The 27,863-nt window shown below is 42.5% G+C and overlaps 1 protein-coding gene and 4 non-coding genes across 5 annotated transcripts in view; 3 read left to right on the forward strand and 2 right to left on the reverse strand.

The window, feature by feature from the left end:
- DNAJC5B (DnaJ heat shock protein family (Hsp40) member C5 beta) overlaps nucleotides 1-14,426 on the forward strand; it is a 36,648-nt gene extending 22,222 nt beyond the window's left edge. Inside the window, exons 3-5 of the mRNA XM_033512273.1 lie at nucleotides 3,340-3,553; nucleotides 7,743-7,917; nucleotides 13,450-14,426. Of these exons, the coding sequence (XP_033368164.1) occupies nucleotides 3,340-3,553; nucleotides 7,743-7,917; nucleotides 13,450-13,544 (484 nt within the window). The 3' untranslated portion in view covers nucleotides 13,545-14,426. The remainder of the gene's footprint in view (nucleotides 1-3,339; nucleotides 3,554-7,742; nucleotides 7,918-13,449) is intronic.
- A 3,952-nt stretch (nucleotides 14,427-18,378) lies between these two features.
- On the reverse strand, nucleotides 18,379-18,469 carry TRNAY-GUA. Its single transcript is given in 2 exon segments — nucleotides 18,379-18,414; nucleotides 18,433-18,469. It is a non-coding gene; the product is annotated as a tRNA-Tyr (tRNA).
- A 242-nt stretch (nucleotides 18,470-18,711) lies between these two features.
- Nucleotides 18,712-18,784, forward strand: TRNAR-ACG. The gene has a single exon. It is a non-coding gene; the product is annotated as a tRNA-Arg (tRNA).
- Nucleotides 18,785-20,600: 1,816 nt separating this feature from the next.
- Nucleotides 20,601-20,691, forward strand: TRNAY-GUA. The gene is given in 2 exon segments: nucleotides 20,601-20,637; nucleotides 20,656-20,691. It is a non-coding gene; the product is annotated as a tRNA-Tyr (tRNA).
- Nucleotides 20,692-24,218: 3,527 nt separating this feature from the next.
- TRNAR-ACG lies at nucleotides 24,219-24,291 on the reverse strand. Its single transcript has one exon. It is a non-coding gene; the product is annotated as a tRNA-Arg (tRNA).
- Nucleotides 24,292-27,863: the final 3,572 nt, after the last annotated feature.

A 27,863-nucleotide genomic window follows, 5' to 3' on the forward strand; every position in this document is an offset into this window, starting at 1 on the left:
CGAGCCGGAGTTGAACCAGCGACCTAAGGATGGCCGTGCAAGGGAGCCTACAGTCCTCCGCTCTACCAGCTGAGCTATCGAAGGAAGCATGGGGATGTACTGCTCACGTCCCCTGATACTTCATAGTGTTGTCATATTTGACCCTATAGAACATACTTCCCTGTCTTCAAAATATTGCTATCCTTGTTCAAAAGCACCCTCATCAGACCTATCCCTGTGCCTGATCTCACTTTTCAGTCTAAGCCTCCCACTGACAGAGTCTTGAGTTGATTTCACTGACTTCATTCCCATAGTGCCTTATCCAAGGCACATTTATCCATCTTGTGGGATAGCTGTTTCTCTGTTTGTTGTCACTTTTCTCTCTCAAACTTGCTTGCTGTTGTGGAGGGCTGCAGTGGGCAGTGATTCTAAGGTGGTGTAGGAGAAAGCCATTCACCATGAAAAAAACATGAATGTATATAAACCCACGGTTTTGGCATAGGAAGTAGCCTACAAACTACTTTTTTATTTTCACTCCCTACTTTTTTTGTCTTTTTTTTTGTCATAATGAACCCTGTTTATTATATAACTGGAATGTCACTTTTCCAGAGACCCACAGGTACCCACAGTACCATATAGCTAACACTCATATGAATTGCACTAATATCTAGATCTTTCTCCCATTGTTAAATCATCTCCAATTAGTATAGGTCATCTCAGTGTGCAGAGTTGTTTTGATAATGTACTCTTTTTAGCAAGAACATTTGTCCCAAAATCAAAAGAAGAACATAGATTATAATTTGTTAATTGCTGAAAGTAATCCTGTTAGTAGTCTAAAACAATACTCGGTAAAGTGAGAGTGAAACTAATGTGTTTCATATTTTTAAAACTACATTCTGTTCAAATTCTTATTTTTTACAAGATTGTTTGGAATGTAGGTCAGACAGATGGTGTCTTTGGGTCTTTGGGAAAATAAAGAAAGGCTGGAAATTCATTGTCCCATGCCTGCAAACATACATGGGCTTTCAGAAGTAATACTTTTTTTTTTTTTTTTTTTTTTTTTTTTTTTTTTTTTTTTTTTTTTTTTTTTTTTTTTTTTTCCTAATTGTTGGGGCTTGTTTTCAGGTAAGAAAAAGGATAGATTGTATAATTTACTTAAATACTTGGATGACACATAATGTCATTAGTCATGCAAGACTTAGCTTGTTTTTTCAGTTCTCATATTTAATTTTTTGTGTTTAGGGCACATGTTAAACATGACCAAGCCTTTGTGTTTAAGGTGCAATATGTTCAGTATATTAAATATGACTGAACACAACCCTATTCATACTATTAGACACATGTTTTGAGAGTTATTTATGACCTATGATTCTGTGACTTAACAGAATTGACGAGATTGTTCCCAGGAAGCTGTTCCCAGGCTCATATCAGTCTTGATATTAGCAGAATGTCTTCCAGGCAGGAACTATCATCAGGAACAAAGCAGTTACTTTTTACTGGAGGACTAACCTGTACTAGGACTTCAAAAGGAAATCTATTAGGACTCCACTCTCAGGTTAAATTTGTTAGAGGAAGTGTAGAAACACTGCCTTCACACCACAAATACTAATTTTTGTCAGAGCAATTATGGCTAGCTCTCAAAATATTTGGAGACAGTATTTACAAAATGAAGCATAGCTTTGCTGTGATTGTATCAGCTTAAAACACTACTAAATCTCTTTTGATGCCACTAGAGGTCAGCACTAGTCATTAAATGAATGTCCTGGAGCCTGCAGTTCTTTAGAGGGAGTGGTGATTTTTGAAAATATATACTTCTGTCTATGCTTGTTTTGCAAGTGTGTGTGAGCTCACGCTACCAGTGCTTCAAGGTGGTTGGAAGCAAACCCCTTCTTCTCGATGCTGTGCTGCCCTGCTCTGTGAGCCAAGAGTCACACACTCTAGTTTTCAACTCTACCTGTCTTCAAATGCCATAGTGCTGAGTACAGTCAGGGGGAAAAAGCAGTGTCAAACCCTGCCCTAGTAAAGGCTTCCAATGGCATAAGCAGCCCAAAGTAGTTGACACTACTCCACTCTCATGCCACACAGTGATTACTGCATTTAGCTCTGGCCACCCCAAAGTAAGAAGGACACGTCCCTGCTGGAGCTAGTCCAGAGAAGAGACACAAGGATGATCAGAGAGATGGAGACAGGCTGAGAGAGTGGTGTTGTTTGGCCTGGACAAGAGAAGGCTCCAGGGAGACCTTAGAGCACCTTCCAGTACCTAAAGTGGTCCTGCAAGAGAGCTGTAAAGGAACTTTTTACCAGGGCATGAAGTGATAGGACAAGGGCAATGGCTTTAAACTAAAAAGGAGTACGTTTAGATTAGATGTTAGGAAGACATTCTTTACTGTGAGGGTCATGAGACACTGAAACAGCTTTCTCAGGGGAATTGTGGATGCCCCGTCCCTAGAGGTCTTTAAGGCCAAGCTGGATGGGGCTTTGAACAGCCTGGTCTAGTGGAAGTTGTCCACCCCCATGGTGGAGGGGCCAGACCTAGATGATCTTTAAGGCTCCTTCCAACCCTAACCACACCATGACCCTATGAAAATAACTATTCTATGATGGTTCCTATGATGATCCCATGACAATCGCCTTAACTGCTTTAACATCGTCTCAGAAGTGCAGCAGTGGGGAATTAGGCCAAAAGACAGGCACTTGAAACCGGGATTAACTCATTATGCTTTCCCACCTTGTGCTTCAGAAAGATGCTTCTCTTCTATTGCAACTCCTAGCTGTGTTCTCCATCATCACTGTCTGGGCTTTTGCAAACACAGACACTGTTTACAACATTTTAATGTAACTACTATTGATAGGCAATTGAACACAGAATTTCCTTTGCTATGAAGAAAATAATGTTGCCTGGATAAGCAGTGTGATCATCATGTTTTTAAACAACCTTTAAAAAATCTTTATCTTTGCTAAAACCTGCTAAATGATGCAAATGAGTTGGCAATCATAATGCAACAAATGCCTGTGATTTATTATCGTGTTGCAATCTGTGCTTTCATCATATATCACTGTCTGCTTAACACAGTAGCTGACTAGGTATCAATACACAAAGTTCATTCTCACTGTAGTAGGCATACCTCTTTCATCAAAACTTTCATATTTGTTACCTTTGTGTCACTTTTCTTCCACTGAGTACATTAGAGCTGGAAAAAAAGAAGGCTGAACACAGTTCAGAATCATTATAATTTGATGAAAATATTTTTTGTAACGTTTTTTGTCTGTATACATGCGCACATACAGATGACTTATTTTCCCTCTGTTTTGTTGTTTTTTGTTGTTTGTTTGTTTGTTTTTATGTGTCTCACATTTAAGAAAACTGGCTCTGAAATATCATCCTGACAAAAATCCAGACAATCCAGAGGCTGCAGAAAAATTTAAAGAGATCAACAATGCTCATGCAACCCTGACTGATCTGTCCAAGCGAAACATATATGACAAGTATGGATCATTAGGGCTCTATGTGGCGGAACAGTTTGGTGAGGAAAATGTTAACACCTACTTCATGCTCTCAAGCTGGTGGGCAAAGGTAAGCTGTTATTTTCTTTTGGGAATAAAATGTTACAATGCACACTGAAAATTACGTATACAAGGAACTCCCTTAAAAACATGATCTCTATAGGCTTCAGAAATAGTACTCTAAAGTAAAAACTTAATAAAACAATATTATCTGGAAAATTGACAGTGGCAGAATGTAACAAAGGCTCAGAATAGCACTAACATAGAAAGTTTTCTCTTTTTTTAACCTGGTATGTAATTATAGTACATGTTTTGTAACACTTTCAGACATTAATTAGATTTGAATCTAGTGCTCCAGGTTAATTTTGACTTTCTTTTCTGTAATGACTAAATAAAAATGACTCATTATTCAAAAACAAGAAGCCCCATTTATGTGACAACCAATTAATAAGTTATTACAGTACAAATTTAGCTGTCTTTTTTGCTATTTATAGCATAGAACATAAGTAAACCATAATAATATATAACACTGTGATTACGGCATTATACACGTGCCATAGCGACAGAGTGAGAGAAAGGAACTCAAAGAAAAGGTTACAAGAGTGGAATGGAGGAAGAGAGTAGAATGGAAGAGAATGATACATCAAAACTCTGCATATTGCTCAAGAAAAAATCCGTAATGGGCTGTTCCAGTCATGAAGGAGTTGGGTTCATTTCTTCCCTTACCACACTGTTGTCTTCTGATGTTTGCATATATCAAATTCAGGTGTTTCTCCAAATACTGAAATATTACAGATATGCAACAAAGAGAATTGGAGATGTGCCACATCCATGCAGTCCCCACCTGCTTCCAGCCACAGAAGCACAGGAAAGCACTCTGCTGGACTGTGCTGGAATACATAGGAAGATGATCTGTACTGTTTGAAGCAAGCATGCGATGACAGTTTTTATCTGAGAACTGTGAAACACAGATTTCTCTGTTCAGCAAGGAACAGGCCAGTGCTGCATTGCCCCACATTTCCCTTTTAAACTGGGAAGTTATATGGGCACTTCGGGGGTCTGAGAAGCCATAATCTGACTTCTGAATCAGGATGAGGCAGAAGTTGCTCAAATGCAGAACAGTGAACAAAATCAATGAGTAAAGTACTGGGATTTAAATTAAACTTGCAAAGGTGCTGCCCCTCGGAGGCTGGTTGGAGGCTGCCTGCTTGCAGCTGCTGTAGCTGTCTCCTGCTGCAGGCTGGACACCCCACCATAGCTGCTGTCATCTCCTGATGGATCATTCCCCCTTCTTCTGTCTCTTTGTCACAGCTAGGTGGCCTTAGCTGAGAGGGCAACAGTGTTGACTCCTTTAACAGTTTTTGGCAAAAGAAGGTTTTCTTTACTGTTTCTTTTTTTTTTTTTAGCTTCTATTTTTCTTTTATTTGGTGATCTTTAATGGAGATTTTATGGAGTACAAAATCCTCTGGGGTCATAAAATCAGGTACAGAAATAACTACTATGACTTTGACTCATAAAGAGAGCAGTGGGGAGTATGGAGAGAAGCTAATAAGTCCCTAACAACTAAAGGAGAAATGTGAGGATTGCTTCAAGCAAGCTGTATCCCAGAGGTGAGACAAGACATGCTGAAGAGCAAAGTAATCACTGCTTCCTGTTTTTCAAGAATTTTGTACAAAAATCCAAAATATGTATGTAGAGTCATTTGAAGATTATCACAGGTGGTCTCTCTATGTCTCCCCCAATCCAAAATCCTGCCACCCCCAAAGTATAAAGAGACCACCAAGTGATTCTGTGATTTTATTTTTGCAAGAGGAGCTCACTATTTCTCATTTGTTTTTAACTCGAGCACAAATGGATCAATTTGAAATTTTTATATTGGTCATCATAATACTGTTTGAGTCTCTGGCATCATCTGCAGATGACCTCTGAACTCCTGATTTCCTCCATTCTGGTGGAGGACAGTAGGGACCACAGCCTTGGCTTGTTACCTTCTTCATTGACTGCAAACATTCCTCTTCCCACCACACCCATACTGGGAAAATCCGAGTTGTGAGGAGTTTTATCATAAGCAGTGGGGAAACTCAAATGAAAGGGTAAATGAAAAATGAAAATTACTGTTCTTTTTCAGAGTGCTAGAGTTTTTAGCAGGCATATTAAACTGGGAACATACAGGCATGGGTAATGGGAACTCAAATTGCTTTTCCACTGGCAGGTATAAGGGTTGTTTGTTTAACTGTTTTAGCAAAAACTAATTTACCCTCTACCATGAAGACTGTTTATTGATGACTTCAATAAACTGAATTTTGATTTAACAATTATGATAATGTAAGTACAAGAAATGTTGAAACATTAAAGGTTTCATGAATAAACTCAATGTGTTTTCCCCTCTATACACTTTCATTCTGTCTTTTTTTTTTTTCATTCTATACATTGTGGTGATATATTTTCCATAATGGCATAAATGATAAACAGATAACTTATTTTAGGGATTATAGCAACATTTCAGGTGACTATTAGAAGAAAAGCATTTTAAGACAAAAAATTAGAGTCCTTCTTTTCATTTAAAACCACCTTGCTCACTCTAGATACATGCTTACATTAATATTAGGCATAGAAATAGTCTTATTACATTCAAAGATGATCCAGTCAGCCCCCACTAATGTTAGCTCAGACATGCATACGTAATATTATTTGCATAGCTCCACTGTCAAAGTTTGACAATATCCTGACATTTGTGCTCACTTTCTTCCTCAGCAGCATGTAGCCTTAGGAATACAACAAATAGTTAGCAAAGGGCATACTGGATAACTATAATGTGAAAGCCTAGCTGTACCTCCAATCCATATATACCTGGTGGCCACAAAGCTGTGCTGCTTTTACCTACATATTCAGAGAATCATAGAATGGTTTGGTTTGGAAGGGACCTTAAAGATCATCCAGTTCCAACCACCCTACCATGTGCAGAGAGACCTCCTACTAGACCAGATTGCTCAGAGATCCATTCATCCTGGTCTTGAACATCCCCAGGCACTCATCATTTCTCAGGACAACCTGTTCCAGTGCCTCATCACCCTTACAATGAGGAATTTCTTCCTAATATCTAGTCTAAATCTACCCTCTTTCCATTTATTTCTACACATCAGCTTTGACTTGCTCTCCAGGAATGTCACTGTTTTTTCTTTGTTCTTATACTACTATGTCCATGAAGAGATGTCCATGGAGATTTTTTCTGTGTCACAAACATCTCCAGGTAGTCCTGGATCTGCCTTGGGTCAGGAGCCAGGCTGCTGTCATGTCCCCATGGAGCACAGAGTGGCAATGCCATCCTGAGCCTACAGGTCCCATTGCTGTGATGCAGCATGCACTTCAACATCTGGGGAGCTGCGCTGTGAACCCAGGCATTGGCTTCATGTGAAGGAAGAAAGCTCTGTAAATTTAAATTTTCTGGCTCTTGACTCTTATTATTTCTGGTCTTAGCCCCAGGTAGTTGTGTTGTTTCTCCTGAAGCTTCTGTACTTCGTGCCATGGGGACAAGAGTGAGCAAAGGTGGGAACTTCTTGTTACCTGAGTGCCCAGATCAAGAAACCATAGTCTGAGGACTATAATTAAGGAGATGTCATCTGTGTGGTCCTGCACAGGCTAATGGGGAGAGAGAGAGAGAGAAAGACTCACAATGGGGTATTCAAATACTCTTATGGCTGAATCTCCCCCTGGAAGGGCTTTTAATTTCTCTTTGACTGTGTGGGGAATCCATAGCAGCTACAGTTCTAAACTGGATGCCTTAGTTCAGTGCCCAAAATTATGCTGGATGCATCTGCTTCTTTTTCTCTCAGCTTTGTTATTGACAAGATCTTGCCAGTAAATAAGTGTTTGCAAAAATGATCTTGGGCAAATGAGTCATTTTAAAGATGGAAATGAGTCATTTTAAGGTGGGTGGGGTTTTACATACTGCCTGGAGGATTTTTCTGAGGGCCATCAGCAGAACAACAGACTTTGCAATGTTGAGTATGTGGGGGCCTGTTGGTTGGTGTCTTCTTTGTGGATGTGGTCCTTAGTGACAAATAGGAACTTGTGGGTGAGAAGGGCTTTGGAAGATCTGGCCCTTGATCAGGCACTGGGAAATCAGGTAGACTCCTCTGAGTGCCAAGCACTTAGGAACCAGAGTTCCTCTGACATTCTGCCTTCAGCTGTAAGAGACAGCCACAAGTCTGAGGAAGGTCACTGCTGACAGTATTTCCATCCCTCTCTGTTTAACCCAGGGCCTGTTTGCAGTCTGTGGTTTGCTGACGGGCTGCTACCTCTGCTGCTGCCTCTGCTGCTGCTTCAACTGCTGCTGTGGAAAGTGTAAACCGAAGGCACCTGACGGGGAGCAGCAGGAGTTTTGTGTGTCTCCAGAAGATTTGGAAGAGCAAATTAAGAATGACATGGAAAGAGGTGTGTATTGTAGGAGCTTACCATGTGGCAAAGCTGTTCAAAACAATCTTTAAAGCCAGAACCAGATGTTCTGCTCACAATGCTGAGGCTGCTTCCAGACTTCAGTGGAGACATGCCAATTCACTCTAGCTAAGACCACAACCCAGCAAACTTCACAGATTATGTATTAATACAAAACCAAACTTATAGGACTTAAAACTAAATATCTCCTGTATCTCTTACAAGATACTTACACAATAAAAATCTTATAGCTTATTTTAATGTTCACCCTGCAGCCCCCATGCCCATGTTGCTTCTTATCGTAGATCCTATACTCATATTTTAGACTCTGCTGGACTGGTGCCGTCACATCTGATTGGCCTGAATAAATGGTCATTCAGACTTTAGTTCTGCAAAATTTATCCCTGCTTGTGGTGGATATTGTACCCATTTAAGAGAAGGCTTCAAGAAAAGATGCAAGGTTTCCAACAGTAAGGTTGTGCAGTAACCCAGGAGAGTCTGCATGGGAGTTACCATGGTCCTGTCCCTCTGCCATCCAGGCCCCAAGCTGCTCACTGTCCTCTGCACTGGCAGTAGCAATTGTATCTTACCCAGGCCTTGGATAAAATCCAGGTGTAAACTAAGCCTCTCAAAAATGTGTGTAGTTCCTGGCCCATTTAATTCTCTGATGTGCTACATGGTGGAGTAGGCAAGTGCTAACTCAGGGGCAAGAGGAACAGGGAACTTAGGAGCCAGGAACATGGGCCTGTGGCAGCAGGTCAACCTCTTTTTTGGCTTTGCTGATTCCCCCAGCTGTACATTCAGGTTTTGGCCGTGCCAAGGGATGATGGAGGTGCATTCCTAATTTGGCACTAGCATGGGATACATGCTTTGAACAAAGAGGTCTGTCCTAGTGTGCCAAAGAAGGGCAGTTTTGCCTTCATATTCAGGGGAAGTAGAAACATCTCAAACTGGATAGATATGAACAGGGTGAGCGATGCAGTGAGCCCTGCTCCAGCAATAAGAACCCAAGGCACCAGGGAAAGACTGAGAACACTTTTCTATAAACTAGAAATACTTTTTATATTAACTATGATTAAGGTTATGGGTTTTTTATGAGGAAGGACCTAAAAAGTCAGCTCACTCTTTTTCCCTTCTATTGTTATGGAAGATCTTATACTGTTATATTCTTACGTTTATTATGCTTAAAATAGCACTGCCAGATTGCAAATGTCATGTTCCCTTAGCAGCAAAAAATTTTTCCCCCCCAGCTTTTCACACAAATTTACCCTTCCATAAATATGTAACAAAACACTTGTAGTAGTTGAAACAAATGCTATTTTTATAACTGTTACGCCAACGTGTGGTGGTGTTTTTAAATTGATTTTGCCTAGAGGCATATCAAGGTAAACACAGTCAGCTTAAAAACTGATCATACTTGATCAGTCTCTGCAAAGTCTGTAAAAACATCAAGTAAAAACTTTATAACCACAATACCTTATTTGAGACAAATCTAATAAGCTCTATGACACTAGGCACCTGAAAAGTGCAAATCTAAAATGGGTCTTGCTCTTCATGAGTCTATGATACCAAAGCCAAGTCTGAAGTAGAAGGATGGACTTTGAAGAATCAGTATGATTAATTTCTGCCCATTTTGTTAATATTTTTTTTTAAATTGGTTTATTTTTAATTTTAATTTTCCTTCAAAATCCAGCACAAAATTCCCCAGTGGCAGAAAAATAACAGCTCTGTCCTTCTGGAATAGGTACCAGAAGATATTGGTATTCTTTAATTTTAGGCCCCTTGATATCCCTTTACTCGCACCAAGTCCCACTGAGACCAATTTTAAAAATTAATTTTAAATGTTTAGCAAAGTACCAGTCTGAAAAATTAACCCAATGTGGAATTTCATGTTTTAAGTATTTGGAAGACAATACTAAACATATAGGTAGGGTCTGAAGAAAACCAGATATTTATACTTTTCCTACCCTCCTCTCCAGTCTTGCTACAGTTTCCTCCTAGTCAAAACCAGCAAGTCTCAGTAAAGTAGAATTCTCTTTATTTTAAAAGAGAGCAATGTGTAAGGAATAAAAATAAAAGCTTTATGATACAGGGTAACAGGAGCATCTTTTCTGCAGCTGAAAGGAAAACACACAATGCATTTAGAAAAGAAAAAATAAATTATAACCAGACCAAAGTGTGCTTCCTTCCTTCCTTCTTTCCTTGTCACCCCAGCTTCAGGCATGCTGACCAGAAAGACACTGCTGACTTTTAGAATAGCAAAGACTGTGCATTTTTGAATGTTGAGCCATATAAATTAATACTCATGCCTTCCTTAAGGTAAATAATAGAAATTTTCCTGTACGTAATTCAGAAACAAACTGTAATCACTTGTGCAGCAGATTTAATTTTGGAAGAGGAGATTCTATTAGGATCCAAGTTCTTTGCATGCCCTCTAAGTACAGACTGAGAAATCTAGCCAGTAATTAATTTCTTTGCTTCCTGCTGTCTCCAGCATCTATAGTATTGCTAACCAGAACTTCTTGCTGAGGTCAAAATGTAGATTTTCAAGCCAATCAGTCATTGCTTTTCTGAGGAATGCATCATTGATAAAGTATCACAATTCCTGATGCTAAAAACCTCTGAGACTGAGCCCTTAGCATTTGTGCTCAGTGGGAGCGGCCTGGTGCTGTCTGTACTGCTCAAGAGTTGAGTTTTAGACTTCAACTATCAAACTGTCACGACTATAATAATTTTTCAGTTCTTCACATGTCTTATTCACAAAATTAAGGCTTTACACAGTTTATTTAATTCCTCAAACTAACATAACATAAAACATAATTATTAGTGAAAAAGAAAGAGCTGAGGCCAAAGATTCAGTGATCCATTTCCTAAAATGTAAGAGAAAAGTGAGTTGCCTCTATAATCAACACAATCATGCCAAAGGCTTAAATTCTGTTGAAATGCTATTTCTCTAGAAAAAGAGAATTTCTAGGGGAAACCATATTCCTCTAGAAGAAGGTTTTAGTCAAATAAATTTGACTAGCTCTAGTGCTCAGCTAGTTCAACGTCTTCCTTAAGAGCCTTGTTTTACAGCATGTACCTCCAGGGGTAACACGACCATCAGAACTAAAGGAAATTAGGGGTTTGCAAGCCCTGGCACACACTTAGCTTACAAGGATTTCTCCTCACAACTATTGATTTGTACCAGAATACTCTGACATAATATGGAGCAGAAGACCAAAAATTAAATGCTATATTTGGGTTATTACATTTTAAACATGACATTTTTTAGTGTCTCAGATCAAACATGACATTAGAAAGATGCAAGATAAGGTAATCTTGGTATCATGCCATGATGTTACAGGTAACCTGTCAAAATGCACTGGCAGAGGGAAGTACCACTCGCTTGTCTGCAGCACAGACACGTGCAACACTTCATCACTTTCCCACACACATGGAGCAGGTTGACAGATTTTGCTTCCACTGAAGTTGAGGGCAAAATTTCTGTTAACTTTTGTGTTCCTGGAGGAGGTGGCATTGGAATTTGGATTGCCTTTGTACTTCAGGCTGTAATGATGCACTCAAAGCAGTTTGGCAGGTCTGTTCTCTCCTGTTCAGTTATCATTGTAAGAACAAAGCAAGGCATTTCTAGACCAACTTTTATTTTACAGAAAATGAATTCTGAGAGAGAAAAAAAAAAAGAAAAAGAATAAAAGAACCTGAGTAGAAAAATACTTTCCCAACTCAGATGCAATAAGTTTTTATCACTTCATTGTCTCCTCCACACTCCATATGATACAAATGTAGGCGAACAGTGAGCAGGAGCTATCTATAGAAAGCAGTTTAAACTGTGAATTCTGCCTCACCTCCATTCTGCAGCTTGCCATTAGCAGACTATATTTGTACAGTTTATTATGCCATGGGTCTCTGTTCTTCTAAAGAACCCTATCATAAATCTGAGAAGGGTGCAAGCAGCAAAATGCTTGGTGAAGGTGTCAGCTAAGAGCCGTCTGCAGACCAGCTGGAGTCAACGTGACAGATTTGCAGTGGGTCCTGTTCTGTTGCACACCTGGGTATCACAGCAAAATGAACTGCTAATCTCTGCCCTCCATCAACAATCTTACAGAAAATGAACAACTTGGAGGCAGAAGTGGGTGGGAAGGAATGCTGCTCAGAAATCTAGAAAACACACAGCAACTTAAAAATGGATCGGAACTGCCAAACTAATATGAGCCTGAGCTGAGCTCAAAGCATTAATTACTCACATACTTTTAGAAGTTATGAAACATGTCTGTCTTTGACCTTGTGTCTAAATATGGAATTGCCCATACAGAGAAGCTGCTTGGCATTTAATCATTCTTGCCTTTCACCTTGACAGAGTCAAAGTTGTTCTGCCCCCACTGAGTGGAAGCCGTATGGCACGCAATTAGATTCCTGCTCTGGGTTAAGTTACTCCTGTACATTACATCTTTTGCCCATGATTCATCCCATCAACTGTCATGTAAACAGAAGGAAATGTCAGATGAGATTTTTTTCCTGAACATTTGGTCATTTGGCAGAAAAAGTCATAATTTGTATTCAATTACTGTGAAAGCTATGTTAGTATCAAGATATAGATAGTCCAAAGTTTTTCATATGAAACACTTCACTAAGATGGCTGAACTTGTAAAACTCAGTCTATGAGACTTGAGTATTTCTCTCCCTCCAAAAAACATGCAGGTTGGAAAGAGGCCCAGGAGAAGGGCAACCAAACCTTGTTTTTTATCAGATGGAACACAGTAGCCATCAAGGAACTCTGTAAAGACTTACTTCTACTTTCCTCCACTCTACAAAAAATGCATTTTTTATAGATATATTGGAAAAGCAAACATAAAAATCGCAGAGTGAAAAAGTACACAGCAGTAAGGATTTATATAGTGACAATATAAAGTTTTGGTAGTTCCAAATTCATTAAAATAGTAATCCCAGAGCCCTATTGCACATACATTACATAAGACTTCAAATTCAATTTAGCATTTTTATTTAACTAGCTGGCTTTCAGGATATATATGATTTCTCTCCTCTCAAGTGTATTACTATTACTGCTCACGCACTTTTTCCTTTTAACTCCCCTCTTTCTTTACTGCTAACTCTGCCTTCTTCAAGACTCATTTCTGTCCCATTCTCACAAACACTGTCAAGGTTAGTGCTTGCTGACTCACAACAGCACTGATTGTATTCAGCCATTTGTAGGAACAGCCACTTGCTATTAGAACAGGCAGGAACCTTTAGCCTGCAAGCTCTGCAAAGCACAAGGCACAGCAAATGTCCAGTCTAACAGCAGCAGCAGCAACACCCAGAAATCTGCCACTGTATGAGAAGTAGGAGTAAGAGCATTTGTAAGCTTGGTGTGGGCAGTGACACCTTACTAGTACTCACACAGCTGTCTATGAAACCAAATTGAGCTGTAACCAGAACAGCAAATGAAATGTCGTGGTGCTAACAAGAAATCTGACTTTGGTAGCAAATGAAGAGTTCTTAAAGTAATCTTTGTTGTCCTCTCCAATTTAGATGGAGAAACTCCTATTACGCTTCAGCCGACTAACGTAACTGAGAAGACACAACTGATTGGGGACAGCCATCGGAGCTATCGCACAGAGTCCTAGAGCAGGCGAGTGACCTGTTGGTGCTTCTCACTGTGTCTCACAGTGAGAAAAACATGTGATAAGTTCTGCAGCCTGTATTCATAGCTTTCTTTAAGCTAATCAAGAGTAACCTGAGAGCAACTTCCTACCAAGGCAGAATCTCCCTCTATGCTACTTCCAATACCTGCACTGTGTATGGAGATACATATGGCTTGTACGGAGCATGCTGGTCTCTCACAGCTTCATATTATCTTTCTCTCCAATAATATTCCCTTTGGTATAACTGGTCTCCTCCCTGCTCTCATCTGTAGTTTCACCTCCCAGACACAGTCTTGAGTCCCTTTATGGGCACACTGGCTGTCTCTCCCTGCTCCAGGAACTTGCATGCAGCAGTTTTGCTGGATGTGAAACATTCCTGTGAGGGAGCCCCAGAAGTGCTCTTAAGCAGGCCCCAGGGAGAAAGCTGGTGGCAAGACAGATGGGGCTCTCCTAGCCAGAGAAGTGCTCTTCGGAGGGCAGCTAGTGGCTTGCTGGGACCCAGCTCAGGCAATTATAAATTACAAATCCTGAGCCAAGACAAAGTGCTAGGAGATTTTTCTGATGGTTGTTATACTGCAGGTCACTCCAAATCCAGGAGCCTCATCCATAAATAATCTGCAAACCCATGAGACAGTGGGCAAAGACCAGGGGAGATGGAAGGCTGGTCCTGGGCTGTCCCAGGGCCTCTCTCCTCCTCCCACAGCTCCTCCTTTTGGTTCCCAGCCAACAGCTTTCTGCCAGCTGGCTTATTCCACCATGCCCTCAGTGTGTGGCGGTACTGCCCTGCTGGCACTGGGCTGGGAGCCATCACAGCAGCACAGGCACTGGGGCTGTGGGAGCAGCAAGGACTTGGCAGGGAAAGCAGGCAGCAAAGGAGTGACCGTCCTCCTCACCAGCTCATTGGGGTAGGACTGAAACCTCCCTTCTGTGCCAGGCACAGGGCCCTTAAAGCACATGGCATGATTTTAAATAAAGAGGCAGGAATGAGGTGTATGTTCAGATGTACCGCTGCACAAACCAGGGGAGATACATGTGAGTATGGCTAAAAGAAGCATGAAGAACTTAGGCCACTAATTCGTAAGAGCTAAAGGAATACCTCTAAGATCTTAAGCTTAGCACCTCACTGATTTGACATAGTAGTTTAAGCCTGAGGCAGCTGAATTTCTCCTTATTGATCATTTTACATCAATCATTGTGAGTTCTGTGTATTTGCTATTTTTACATGCTGTGGTCTAAAGGGGCTCACAGTGTTCCAGTAAATTATACAGACTGGTGAATATATACCTAGCTAAAAGTGCTGTTTCCTTGCTTAAAGTTGGATCCTGCAGTTGTGAAACATTATTATCATCCTTCTATCACCTTTGAAGTCAAATGTCATTCAGCTAAATATATGGGAAAAGAATATAAAACCAGCTGTAACTCCAAAGTCAAGACATATTACTTTCAATGTTTCTTTAAAAGTCCCATAACACAAGGATATTTTCAAGACCATTGCTTCCTGTTCAGGTTATATATCAGTTCTCTGGATGCAGGCACTGGGGACAGCCAACATGCACATTACCCTCAGAAATGGCCCTGGTTTTCTGCTTCAGAAAAGAGGGAAGATCCTGGCATGGCCAGAGTTGTGCACAGGCACTCGCTTCCCTCCTAGTCACAGGCTCTCCTTTGTCCTCAGTTACAATGATTTTGGGAACCACTTGTATGTATGTAACTCCAGACCGCCATCCTACCTGCCCACTGGGGATGTGCCCATCCAACCCAGTGGTGCCAGGAGAGGGGGGCTGGTGACACCATCCTGCCACTGAGGAGACATGACCCCAGTGGTAGCAGAGTGCTGCACATCTTCCCATAGGGGGGATAGATCAGACAGCACTGGGGTGCTGAGAGATGGACAGAGCCCAGAGACTGGGTATGTGCTGTGGACACCAGCACACACACTCCTCTTTTGGCTTTCTTCATTATTCCCCTTTTCAGGGTGTTTGTTCTGGCAGAGGATGTTATCCCCAATGAAGGAGTATGGAGAGTACATAATAAATCTGCAGGTGAAGTAATTTCCTAAGTTTCACTGTCTAGTAGAGAAATTTAGTGTGAAAATGTCCAAATGTTACCTAGTGACTATTTCCAGCAGAGAGCTGAAAAAGGCACTGGGAGAAAAGTCTGGTGTAAAGCTACGTTTTATATGTGGAATCCTTTCCCATGTGAAATCCATCCTCCTTTTCCCATGGAAGTCAATTGGAATTGCACCCTTGATTTCGACAACAGCTACAGAGCAGGCTTAAAGGCAGGGAGGAAGAAGTAAATCCCATAATAGCAAAAGCAATTGGGGAATTTTTTCACATGCAACACCTCTGATGTGTCTAGAGGGCCAGAGCCAAAGTTCACCAGAATCAAGGAAATTTTCTCTATCGGCTTGAGATGTACAGCAAGTCATGTGGCTCTTATTTACACTTTCTAAATGAGAGCTTATTCTTGGGAAAAGAAAAATTTTCATTCTCACAGTGTGAAGCAAAGATGGACAAGCTGCTGCATGTTTGCAAGTCTCATTTGCAGACACAGGGTTCTGTAAGGAAGAGCCACAACACATTATCTCAGCAAAGAAACCTCAGAACAAACCAGTGACCAAGCCTCTGAGGGGGTTGTCCAGGACTTGCAGCTTAAAGATCTGAGTGTCTAAACTCATGGTTTAATTTCAAATGGGAAACTTAGTTTTAAAAGTATCAGAGCATTTCTCTCTTATTGATGTGAAGATCAGCTATTCTGAGGACACGTGGAGAAAGGATGAAAAAGGATTTCAGGACTTAGCTCTTCAATGTGATTTTACTCCTTTTTTTGCTTTTCAGAAAAGTTCCTAATGTGAACACATGCTAACATTATCTGTTTTTTGTGTACAGTCAAGTTGCACACCCAGAAATCTTCTCAAAATGTACAGAGTCTCAATTTTTTTCTCTGTTTTGCTACATTTATTTATACGTAAACTTCCATGTATTCTATTCAAATCTACCTTGGCTGTCAATCACTGTGACTAAATAAAGGTTGTACGTATGAATTGTAGCATTCCCTTTACCTTGCCACACTATCAACAACTTAATTCCGGTAACAGCTACAGAAGCTGTTGAGACAGCTGTCCAAAGTTATGGCTTTGCACCCTGGCAAGTGTCAAATGGCAACTCAGGGTTTCCCCAAAGAGGAACTAGCTCTTGGATTGCAGCAGATGTGCTTGCCCACGCAAAGCAGCCAGAGCTATGGCCACACATTGTAAGTCCTTCGCTTAATGCAGAATGCTTGTAAAAAAAATCATGAGTGTGACAAAGTGATGTAACACTAGTAGTTTCACTGGAATCAGTGCCTACATGGAACAGTTTCCCCCTGCAAAAGGTGTGTGCAGAGAATAGAACCATGGCACTGCTGAGGGCAACAGCAGACATCCTGTGACATCCAGCACCTCACTCTGGCATTTTGCATCTGCTCAAGGGCCAGCGCAGACTGCCAGATAATCTAGGCGTGCTACAATATAGGAGTATTTCTCACTAGGTTGGTATCCAGACTCTGTGACCACAAAAGCCCAAGTGTTTGAAAAACGGACAAGGGGCAACTGTTTTGGATAGATGTATTCTCAAAGATCTGTTCCTTTGTGTGCTTAGATATTAACACATATCCAGGTTCACTCAAAACACCAAACAGAAGAGGCAGCATAGACAATTTAGGTGTACCACCATGTAACTAGTTATTTAGGTAGTTTGTGCACTTTTACTCCCCACTACAAGTTTGTGGGATAAGCCACAATGCTTAATACAAAAAACTTCAAACATAACTGTATGTCACTTAATTTGATTGCCTACCTTGTATAAGAACAAATACCAATATTATTTAAGTCAAAAAGAATTACATCTCTGCCTCTTTGTAGAATAAAATCACTAAAAAGAGGTGAAGAAACATGCTGAACTGAGCACAGTTAAAATTATTGATTTATTTTTCTATGCTATCATTTCCTGTAGAAAAGAGTGTGCTGTTACAAACCAGAGAGAAATGACCAGATGACCATAACAACCTTGCTTCCCTCCACAAACTGAAGTCAGCTCAGTCATCACATCCAGCTTCTTCTTTCACTTTGAGACATGAATGGGTACAGAGTTTTGTACAAGAGGACTCAGTCCTTCATGCCAGTTTCACCCATCTCAGGGTTGGGAAGGCAGTAAGATGGGACAACTGTGTGGTAGCTGACACCTGCAACAGATAGACACTGGTAAAGACACACAATTTTCAAGTCAGGGAGTTGACTAATCTCAGAATGAGTTGAGTAGGAAGGGACCTTAAATATCATTCATTTCCAACCTCTGGCCATGGGCAGGGATGTGCCCTGTCCAGCCTGGACTTGAACACTTCAGCTGGCTAGATGTATTCCTTTTGTGGCAGTATGTACAGATACTGCCTTATGCTGTAAAAACAGTGTCTAGACATTTGGAAGAGAGGAGACTTGGAAAAATGACCCTCAGAATTTCAACATCCTAATTAGATGCGATGAGACAAAGGGATCTCAGCCGGTATCCTCCTGCACTGACTTGCTGTGGCACGATGAAATATGAACACACGTCTTGTTCTCTTTAGAAATTCAGGTGTTGGCAGTCCTGCGTTAGGTGCAGAATTTCCTGCTCCCGCAGGAACAGCCGCTCCTGAGAGCGAGACATAGCGCATAGGCTTGGTTTGCGAACTCTATGAGCAAAGCAACCATATCTGCAAAAGGTTAAAGAGAAACTGTTGAAAAGCGCTTTGCGTAGGAGGGTAAAAGAAAAAAAAAAAAAACAAAAAACGTAGCGTCTCCTTCGAGCCGGAATCGAACCAGCGACCTAAGGATTCCCGTGGGGCACAACCGCTACAGTCCTCCGCTCTACCAGCTGAGCTATCGAAGGGACCTGCCACTCACTGCGCCGCCGCGCACCAAGACCGTCGCCGGCTCGCCTCGCGCATGCGCAGCACGCACTACTTTCGGGTGGGCCTTACGGCCGGGCGCGGGGCGGGGTGGGAACGCCAGGAGCGCCCCCTGCAGGCGGGGCGGGACGGGGCCCGGGCCGTGAGGGACGCCGGGCTGCGCGGGCTGCGCCGCGCCCTTGCTCTCGCTATAGGGGATAGTGGTAACACCACCTAACGTGCGGGGCCAGTGGCGCAATGGATAACGCGTCTGACTACGGATCAGAAGATTGTAGGTTCGACTCCTGCCTGGCTCGCATGTTTTTTATGTTCTCGGCCAAGGTTGCGTGTTGAAGGGGTCATGATTTTCCAGCTGATCTCACCATCCTGGCTCCTTACATTCCTCTTCTTTTGTTCCTTTTTTCCTCTTCTTTTCCCCCATCTGATCTCATCATCCTGACTTCATCAGGAACTGGAGTGACAGGACAAGGAGTAACAGGTATAAAATGAGAGGGGAAATTTAGATTAGAGATTTGGAAGAAATTTTTTGCTGTCAGGCTGGTGAGACACTGCAGCAGGTTTCCCAGGGAGGTTGTGCGGCTCACAGCTCTGGCAGTGTTCAGGACTAGGTCTTGAGCAAGGCATGATAAAGCCTGAAAAAGGCAAGCATGGCCTACTGGGAGGGGTACCTGTCCCTGACAGTCGGGTTAGGACCAAATGGCCTGTCAGGTCCCTTCCAACCCCTTAAAATTCTATGATTCTATGATTTAACCCATTTGTCTGCCTGGTACTGCTGTGTTTCCCAAAGCAAAACACTGCTGTAGGCTTTTTTTTTTATTTTTTTCCCCCAAATGAACTCAATTAACACACCATTACATTACACAGGGGAGAAGCCTTCTGGCCTTGGGAGAGGAGCAGGGTACTCCACATTGGCCTGGCACTCTGGTTACTCGCACAGATGACATCAAATAAAACAACCAGGAGATCTCTGAAGGCAGCAAGCAATACTGCTGTGATTAGGAATGTTGTTTACATTCTAATTATCCCTTGGTCTTCAGAAGTGCAAGAACATTCTTGTGCAGTTGCATGAAAGGTGTGTGATTTTGCAACAAAACCCAAACATTTTTTGTTTATGTAAAGGCTATGCAGCGTATAAAGAAGAGCTTGCAAGCGGGTGAAGTGAGGAAGGAATTCCCAATGATTAGTTTTGAGAGCATGCCTTAGCTTCAGGGTAGCCAGTTATGGAATCGTAGAATGGTTTTTGTTGAAAGGGACCTTTAAAGGTTGCCTACTTCCAACCTTCCTGCAATGAGCAGGGACACTGAATATCTTCAACTCAATCAGGTTGCCCAGAGGCCCCAACCTTGTTCATGTTCTCAGGGAGGGGGCATTCACCACCTGTCTGGGCAATCTCTTCCACTGCTTCATGAACCCCACTATAAAGAATTCCTTCCTTATATCCAGTCTGAGCCCACCCTCTTTCAGTTCAAAGCCATTACCCCTTGCCCTGTTATTACATGCCCATGGAAAAAGTCTCTCTCCTCGGAACTCGTTTAGGTACTGGAAAGTGCTCTGAGGTCTCCCGGGAGCTGTCTCTAGGCTGAACAACTGAAATTCTCTCAGCCTGACTTCACAGGAGAGTTTGCTTCTACCCTCTGATCACTTTTGTGTCCCTCCTCTGGACTTGCTCCATCAGCTCCATGTCTTTCCTGTGCTGAGACCCGCGGAACTGGACGCAGCAGTGTGTGCACTCAAATTTCCCAAAAGTCGTTCACGGTGGAATGAATAAATAACTGCAGTAGCTCATGAGGGCTGCTAATACTTGGAAGTGACGTGTGCGTGTTGCTGTGAAGGGCCCTTTTTCTTTAAAAGGCACGGCTGCGCTAAAAAGTATACAGCCCAGTATAGAGGCAGAAACCGAACCTCTGATGTCCGAATTCAGAGTTGGAGGAGCTAGCCATTACGCCATTAGCTTCTCAACCTGCCACAGCCCCGAACGCTGAGCAATGACCGAACCCTGTTCCCGCCTCTGCGCCCCGTGAGGGCCGGCGCCGCCAGGAGCATGCGCAGAGCCGCGCGCGGGGCGGGGCCGGGCGGCGGCTTCTGCGGCCGCTGGGGGGCGGCGGCTGTGTCCCTTCGATAGCTCAGCTGGTAGAGCGGAGGACTGTAGAGGCCGCGCCCCGCGGGAATCCTTAGGTCGCTGGTTCGATTCCGGCTCGAAGGAGACGCTGAATATTTTTTTCTGGGACCGGAGCGCGGCTTTGTCTCCGCTCAGGAAGACGCTCCTAGAGCATTTTATAAACACGTGTGATACACAAGCGATTCACCTTTTTTTCCTTTTTTCTTTTTTTTCCTCCTGAGAGGAAACAAAAAAAAAAAGAAAATACTGCAAAGAGGTGACAGCCCTGCAGAAAATACTGCAATACGAGTAGCAGCAATGGTTTTGGAAGTGCTTTGTTATTTTCCATAATAATATTAGTTATTATTACATTTAATAAAACTATAATTAGTTATTTTTTAATGACATTTAATAAATAATATATTGTTGTAATCACGGAATTCTTAGGATTGGACAGGACCTCTGGAGACCTCCCTGCTCAGGTAGAGTCACCTAGAGCAGTTTACACAGGAATGCATCCAGATGGGTTTTGAATGTCTCCAGAGAGGGAGATTCCATTGCCTCCCTGGAAATCCTGTTCCAATGCGCTTCCATCCTCAATGTAAGGAAGTTCTTCCTCATGTTGACATGGAATTTCTGGTGCTTTAGTTGATGGCTCTTGCTCCTTGTCCTGTCACTGGGCACTGCTGAAAAGAGTCTGGCACCATCCTTATGGCACCCGTCTCTGAGATAGATACTTATATGACCTAATGAGATCCCTTCTCAATTTAATAATGTATATTTGGCATTCTCCTATATGAAGCCAAAAGTAATTAAGCATTTTTAGTTCAGTCTTAGCTAGTTTTATTAGGTCTTCTTTCCCATGGTGATCCTTTGTATTCCATTCTGGACAGTCTCTTCTCGTTTTGCAAGTTGCTTTATGTGATGCCAAATAATCTGTATTAATTGGGCTTTCTGTGATGCCAGATAATCCTTATAAATGAGGGCTGTGAGCACCCTGGCTGACAGGAGTGGAAAAAAGTCCTCCACCATCTCTTGACTTAAGGTGGCAGATGTGATATTTGGTCCTTTGGATGTGCCAAAAAGGGTGACATGGGATGTTCTAGCAGAATGCGGAGCAGAGGGAGAAGGGTCATAGAGGTCCCACAGAAGGGGTTTAATGCAGACAAATGTGGGCTTCCCTAGGACATAGTTAATAAAAGAGCCAGCACTCATATTCTGGTTTTAATCTCCTGTGTTCTATTGTTTCCTTTTTCCTTCAAGTCTTCTTTTCCATTACAGGTGCTACGTGGGGTGCAGAAAAACATGCTTGGCAACAGCTCCTGGCTTTGAGAGAGTAAACGTGTCTGAAAGCGTCCAAATCTGTCTGCATAACAGGGGGAGAATGGAAGTGAAGTTTTCTCCTTCAACAGAACCCCAAGTGAGTCTTCTCTCTGTGTGGGAGTGTTTCTCTGGGGCAGACTTCAGATATGAGAGCAAGGAAGAACCACTCTCTGTGGAAATACAGTACAAGTAAGATTATCAACATGGAAATAGATTTATAAAGTTCAGCAGGAGTCAGACCTGCACACTTTGCTTCTCTTTGTGTGTTATCCCCTGGCCCCAGATACCTCTTTATTAATTAGTACGTTTTTGTGCATGTGTATGGACACAAACACCAACAACAACCTTTTCTCCCTTTTTTTCCGTCATGGTGCAGTGTATCCCTCTCAGGAGCTGTCCCATGAATAACCCAGGTACGAAAACCTGTCTTTTAGGGAACTGAGGCATCTCAGCAGGCATAAATTGAAGAAAACATTCATTTCCTTAGTTGTTATCCAGACAACTTAATACTCACTAGCAGTCAAAACTGAATCCACAGTCCAGAAGCACATTCCTGTGCCATTCCCTGGTGTGGCTAGACTCTATCTAGGGCTAAAGATTTATTTTATTCCCAAGATTCAGTCCTTCCTATATGAACGTCTTTAAACTCCTTTGTTCCTTTTCACTGGTTCAGTGGAACTCTTTTCACTTCTAAAGGATAGCTCACAAAATAAAAGCACACACAGACCTTCTTCAAGAGAAGGGATCATTCCCTTTCTCCCTCTCTATGAGAGATATGAGATATCCATCTCTATGACATTTTTTCTCTCCCACTCACTCAGAAGGAATTGACATGCCTGCATTTCTGTGTAAGAGTGTAATACACCTGAGGGAGAATGAAAACCAGGAAAATAAAAATAAAACAAAAACAAAAACCCTCACAAAATATCCTGGTCTCAGGACTTATTTTATGCTAAGCAACTATTCTGCCTCTTGAGCTACAGCCTGTTACATTCATGTGACTGTTTGGCTCAGCTTCCCATTCTTGTAGGACATGCTCATGGATCTAAAGGTACTGTTTTTCACTACAATAGCAAACTAGTCAGTGGTCGCTTGATAGTGTAACTTGTGAAATACTTCATTTAGGTGCAAGTTATTAGTGACAGTCATCTGCAAGTGCACAATTATTTTTGAATCTGGTCTCCAGCGAGATCCAATAATGAGCTCTGTGTGTTCAGTCAAATCATTTGTATCACTTAATGAAAGATGCCAGATTATAAAAACCCCAATCATATAACATTTCACTCTGATACACTTGGTTGGTTACCAGAGTAGAGCACTTCAGGGGATAATAAAGGGATGAGGAATTTTTAAATAGCCTGATGGGTACAGGGGGGACACCTGCTGCAACAGAAAGGAAATTTTCAGGCCCTGTCTTGTAAGAAAAGGTTTGTTTGTATTTCAAACAAAAGCTGTCCCTTTTGCTGGAGAAAGGGAAAACAGAATAAATCTCATGGGAGTATAAGGATAGAAATTTTCAGTCTGCCTGAAGGATTTCAAAGGAGACATGGCGAAAATGTTCCTGCACAACAAGGTGCTTCCTGATGGATGCAGTCTGAGATATGTGGCATGTGCATAGACAAGATGTTCTGCAGATTGCAAAGGTGGGAAATCACTGGAAACAAAAGAGCACTTTTGTGATATTTTTAGTACCTGACACTTTATTACTTCTTTACTGAGGTATTCTTTGTCAGTGTATCTATTTTGAATATTGTAATCACATGCTTCTTTTTGTACTTCGCCTGACCTAAGTGGGATTTCAGGGTCACCCAACTATCACTCGGCTATCAGCAGCTCTATCAGCTCACATCCTGGGCACTTAAGACATGATTTTTATTTCCCTGGGACATTCCCCTGCCCTATTTCAGCAGGAGAAGTGGGCTAAATGAGCATCCTCCACAGTCAGCCAAGCTGGAGCGTGACAGCATCTGGAAGATGCTGGGAAAAGACTTGAATATTGGAAGTTCCCAGTGGGGTGGGGAAAGATCCATGTAATAAATTCTTTGCAAAAATAAGTCTGTTTGGAGGTAAAATTGACCCAGTTGAAAACTCCCAAGGATGCCAAGCAGGATGTGTGGGTATCATATAAAGGAACACAAATTCACATCTCCAGCTTTTGAACCGCTTGGTTATTGGTTGGTTTTGGTTTTTTGGTTTTTTTTTTTTTTTTTAATTACCCAAGCTTCTCAGTTTTCCCTCCACCTACGCACAGAAGAATGGGTGGGAACCGTGAGGAAGAGTTAGGAAGGTAAGGATAAAATTGAAAAGAACGAGCCAGGTAGGAGTCGAACCTACAATCTTCTGATCCGTAGTCAGACGCGTTATCCATTGCGCCACTGGCCCCCAGCTGTTCGCATCTCTACGTGTGGGTGGTGCTGTATTTCCCCACAGGAACGCAGGGGACGCCTTTTCTGATGCCTGGCACCACCAAAATGCAGAGGTTGCACAGTGGAAATCCCAACATCTGTGTTCAAGTTCCATATCTGATATTGCTTCACTGTGATGAAGAGCTTTGCAAGTGTAAGCTGAAAATAAGCCCCATTTTGTCACCTGCTGCAATATCTATGCTGAAAGGAAAACAGGGAAAACATCATAATATCATCCAGTTTCCAAATTCTGGCATGTTCACATCTGTCAGAGTGCCCCTTCATCCATAAACCCTGTTGTCTCCCTGCCCCTAGCAGACATTTGTGCCAGCTTAGCCTTTCTGTTCCCCTGGTGTCTGGAGGAGGAATCCCAGCTTGTGGGAGAAGGAGGTGGAATCTGCTGCTTGTATGGCTCTGTAGCAGACCAGCCTTGTAGCCTTCACTCCACATCTGGTCCTCCCTCTGGGAAGGACCCCAGATTAGACAGACAGGGCCTGCAGGGCTGGGACTGACAGAGAGCTGATCTGCTCCAAGGGATAAGGGCATCTCTGAAGGCAGTCAGACAGCATCAGCACCTCATCTTCCAGGCAGCCATCATGTCACTGTCACATCAATACCTCTCCCGTTACAACACGCCTGACTCACATCAGCAGGTTGGTTCCTGCCCCAACCTCTGAATTACTCTTGGTCTCTACCCCATAATTTTCTCCCGTAGCTCAGCTGCCAGAGATGATGCTCTTTGAACTGTCCAAACAGGCTTTGACTCTGAATTCATGCAGAGCATCACGTTGGTGCTTCAACAAAGGTGACTGTTGTCTCAGCAACTGTGGTCTTGGTCACTTGATATACTCCACAAAGGCCATGAGGTCACAGAACTGGTTTTCCAGTTTTTACTCATCACATGCAAAATAGATTTTGCTTCTCCAAGAAGAGATGGGGACTTATGACATTTTAGATTCAGCTTCAGGACTTCTTGCTGACACTTGCTGCCTGCTTTTCTGAGCCCTTTGCTTACTTTGTGGCAGTCAAATGTGTTGATCCATCACTGAAAATAACTCAATGTCAGTGAGCTGCAAGCTTCTTTACCATGGTAGCCTTTGTTTGATGTTTGAGTTCTGGCCTGACAATTTTTTCAGGCTTTTATGAACAGGTCTGTACCAGAGAGAGACAGGATACTGGGACAAAACTCCACATATTCAGCTCTAGTTTCATTAGGCCAATGAAAACCAAATCAAAACAGTGTTGTGCATTAGGGAGCTTGGGAAAGAACATGGATGGCACTTTTTTCCATTCCTTAGAAGCAGAATGAGATTCATGCTACCTGCTGCCATGGAAAATGCTGGGAGCTGTTGGAATCAGACATTTATTAACACAACCCTATTTGAACATGCATTGCTACTGTACCTTCCAGCAGCAGTGATTTTGCCTGACTACTATGATAAATGATGACTTTTGGCTTGACTTACTTGTGAGTGCTCCTTCTAGTCATGGACTATCTTGTGGGGTACTGAAGGTGTTATGTTCTGGATAATAATAAGGAAGATGAGAATGAAGTTTGAAAGGAGGATAAGCAGCTCTTTAGTCCAAAGTAAAGAGATTCCCCCTTCCCCTCCCCTTTTCTCCACTGCTCTCAAGTACACAGCTTGCCTTGTCCTAGCTATAGTTGTGTGTGGGCACTCGAGGCACCTGAGTCAGCTTGATAATCCAACAGGGTGAGTAATTTTCCAATGGTCAGTGAAGTGAGTCATCTCAGATGGTGCTAATGAGGGGACCAGACCTTGCAGTCAGGGCCAACACAAGGTAGGTGAGAGGCCCAGGCTGCCCTCTCCTGCTGGCCAGGGCAGCTCAGCCTCTTGCAAGTGCTTGCCAAACTGCAGCCTGGAGGAGGAGTGTTGTGCTGAGGTAATGAAGAAAAAGGCATGGAGTGGGAGCAAGGAGTGAGAAGTGGAGAATGTGTTCAGTAGGTGAGAGGTAGAGCCACTGTCTGTGTCCACAGACAGCTCACTTTAGACCTGTTATTTCCAATCTCTCTTCATTTTTGTCCTTGCTCAATTTACTTTGTGTAGGTGCAAATAAGGTGGGTAGTGAAGATGAGGCCAAATTCCTGCCTCAGGCTGGTGCAGGGGGATAAACTGGGAGGAGCAGATCTATAAGCAAGGATGTGCAAATAACTTCTCTCTTGCAACTGTTTGTTGGGTTTTTTTCCCCTGAATTAACCAGAAAAACCACAAAGTGAATGAAAGGGGGTGAGCATGTCCAAATGGGTGGTGGTTGTATAATAACAGGAAGAATGTAATTGAAAACAGAAGTTTGCAGGGGTGGAGGTGATGCCTTTTTCTACTTGGACCTCTTGGACTCGCACCTATTCCTCCAGCTGGCAGCCAGAGAGAAAATCCACTGCATGCCCAGGCCAGGCAGGATAGAGGGCTTCCATGTAGGAGCTCAGAGATCCCAGGGATGCTACCCCTCCTGCAGTGATGGGATGAAGAATGATATTAGAGGAGGATAATCTCTTGGATTTCTGTGTAATAACTACAGAATTTCTCTGAGCAAACAAGGCTGCTCCATTTTGCCTAATGCAGCATGTACTGCATTCCAAAACAGCTGTATTTTGGTGTCTGGCAATTCAGAAAGTAGGACCCGGTGAGATGGGCCCTGCTTGGACCATAGAAAAGGCTGCAGCCAAGACTAATGGTTTGAGACAAAGCCTTGATGAAGTAGCAAACAATCCAAATGTCTGGAGAAAGCTGGAGCCAGAGCTGGGAATTCAGGCCAGTGGACCAATAAGAGAGTGAATACATGTAAGAACTAGAAATGAGAAGGGGTAATTCATCTCTAAAAGACATTCCTCCTTGCCTGTTGTCGAGGGGAGAGCATGGGAGCTGCATCTAAAGGAAGGGACATTGCTTTGGATATTTGCACACAATGCTGTGGATTTCATGGAGAACAAGCTGACATCCCAGAGTGCTGGTAAGGTGCCTCGAGCTCTACGTGGAGTTTTACCACATCCTTTGGCAAGGAAGAAGTCATTAGTATCCAATTACACTGAAATCATACTTAATGCAAGACAGGTTAAGACAAAAAGAAAATAAAAACATATAGTCACTGTTGCCAAGACAGATAAACTTATAAAAGAGGTAGGTGGGGAAATGAGAGAAAACAAGGCTTCAGTTACTGGCTTTGAAGATTAAATCAGCGTGGCTATTCCCTCATATCCAGGCATTTTGCTGCAGGCTCTCCTGACATAGTAAGGAGCAGACAGCCTACCTTCCTCCACACCTTACGCCTCAGGCTGTGTTGTCCAAGAAGCTTTTTCTTTGTTCTGGGGGAACAAAGCACTTCTCATGTTCTAAAAAAATTTTGGCTAAAGCTCCAAATTCTTCCAATCCTTCAAATTTCACTAATTTGGTATAGAGCTCTTCCTATTTCTTCCCTATTCAAGAGACAGGATGGCCTTTCCTTTTGGCAAAAATAAGAATGATTTCATTCCTTTAGCATTACCTGGCCAGCTAACAATACCTTGGCTCCAGTGCTAAGCCTGAGTGCTGT

Source organism: Parus major, chromosome 2 (genome assembly GCF_001522545.3).
Source record: "Parus major isolate Abel chromosome 2, Parus_major1.1, whole genome shotgun sequence".
NCBI lineage: Eukaryota > Metazoa > Chordata > Aves > Passeriformes > Paridae > Parus > Parus major.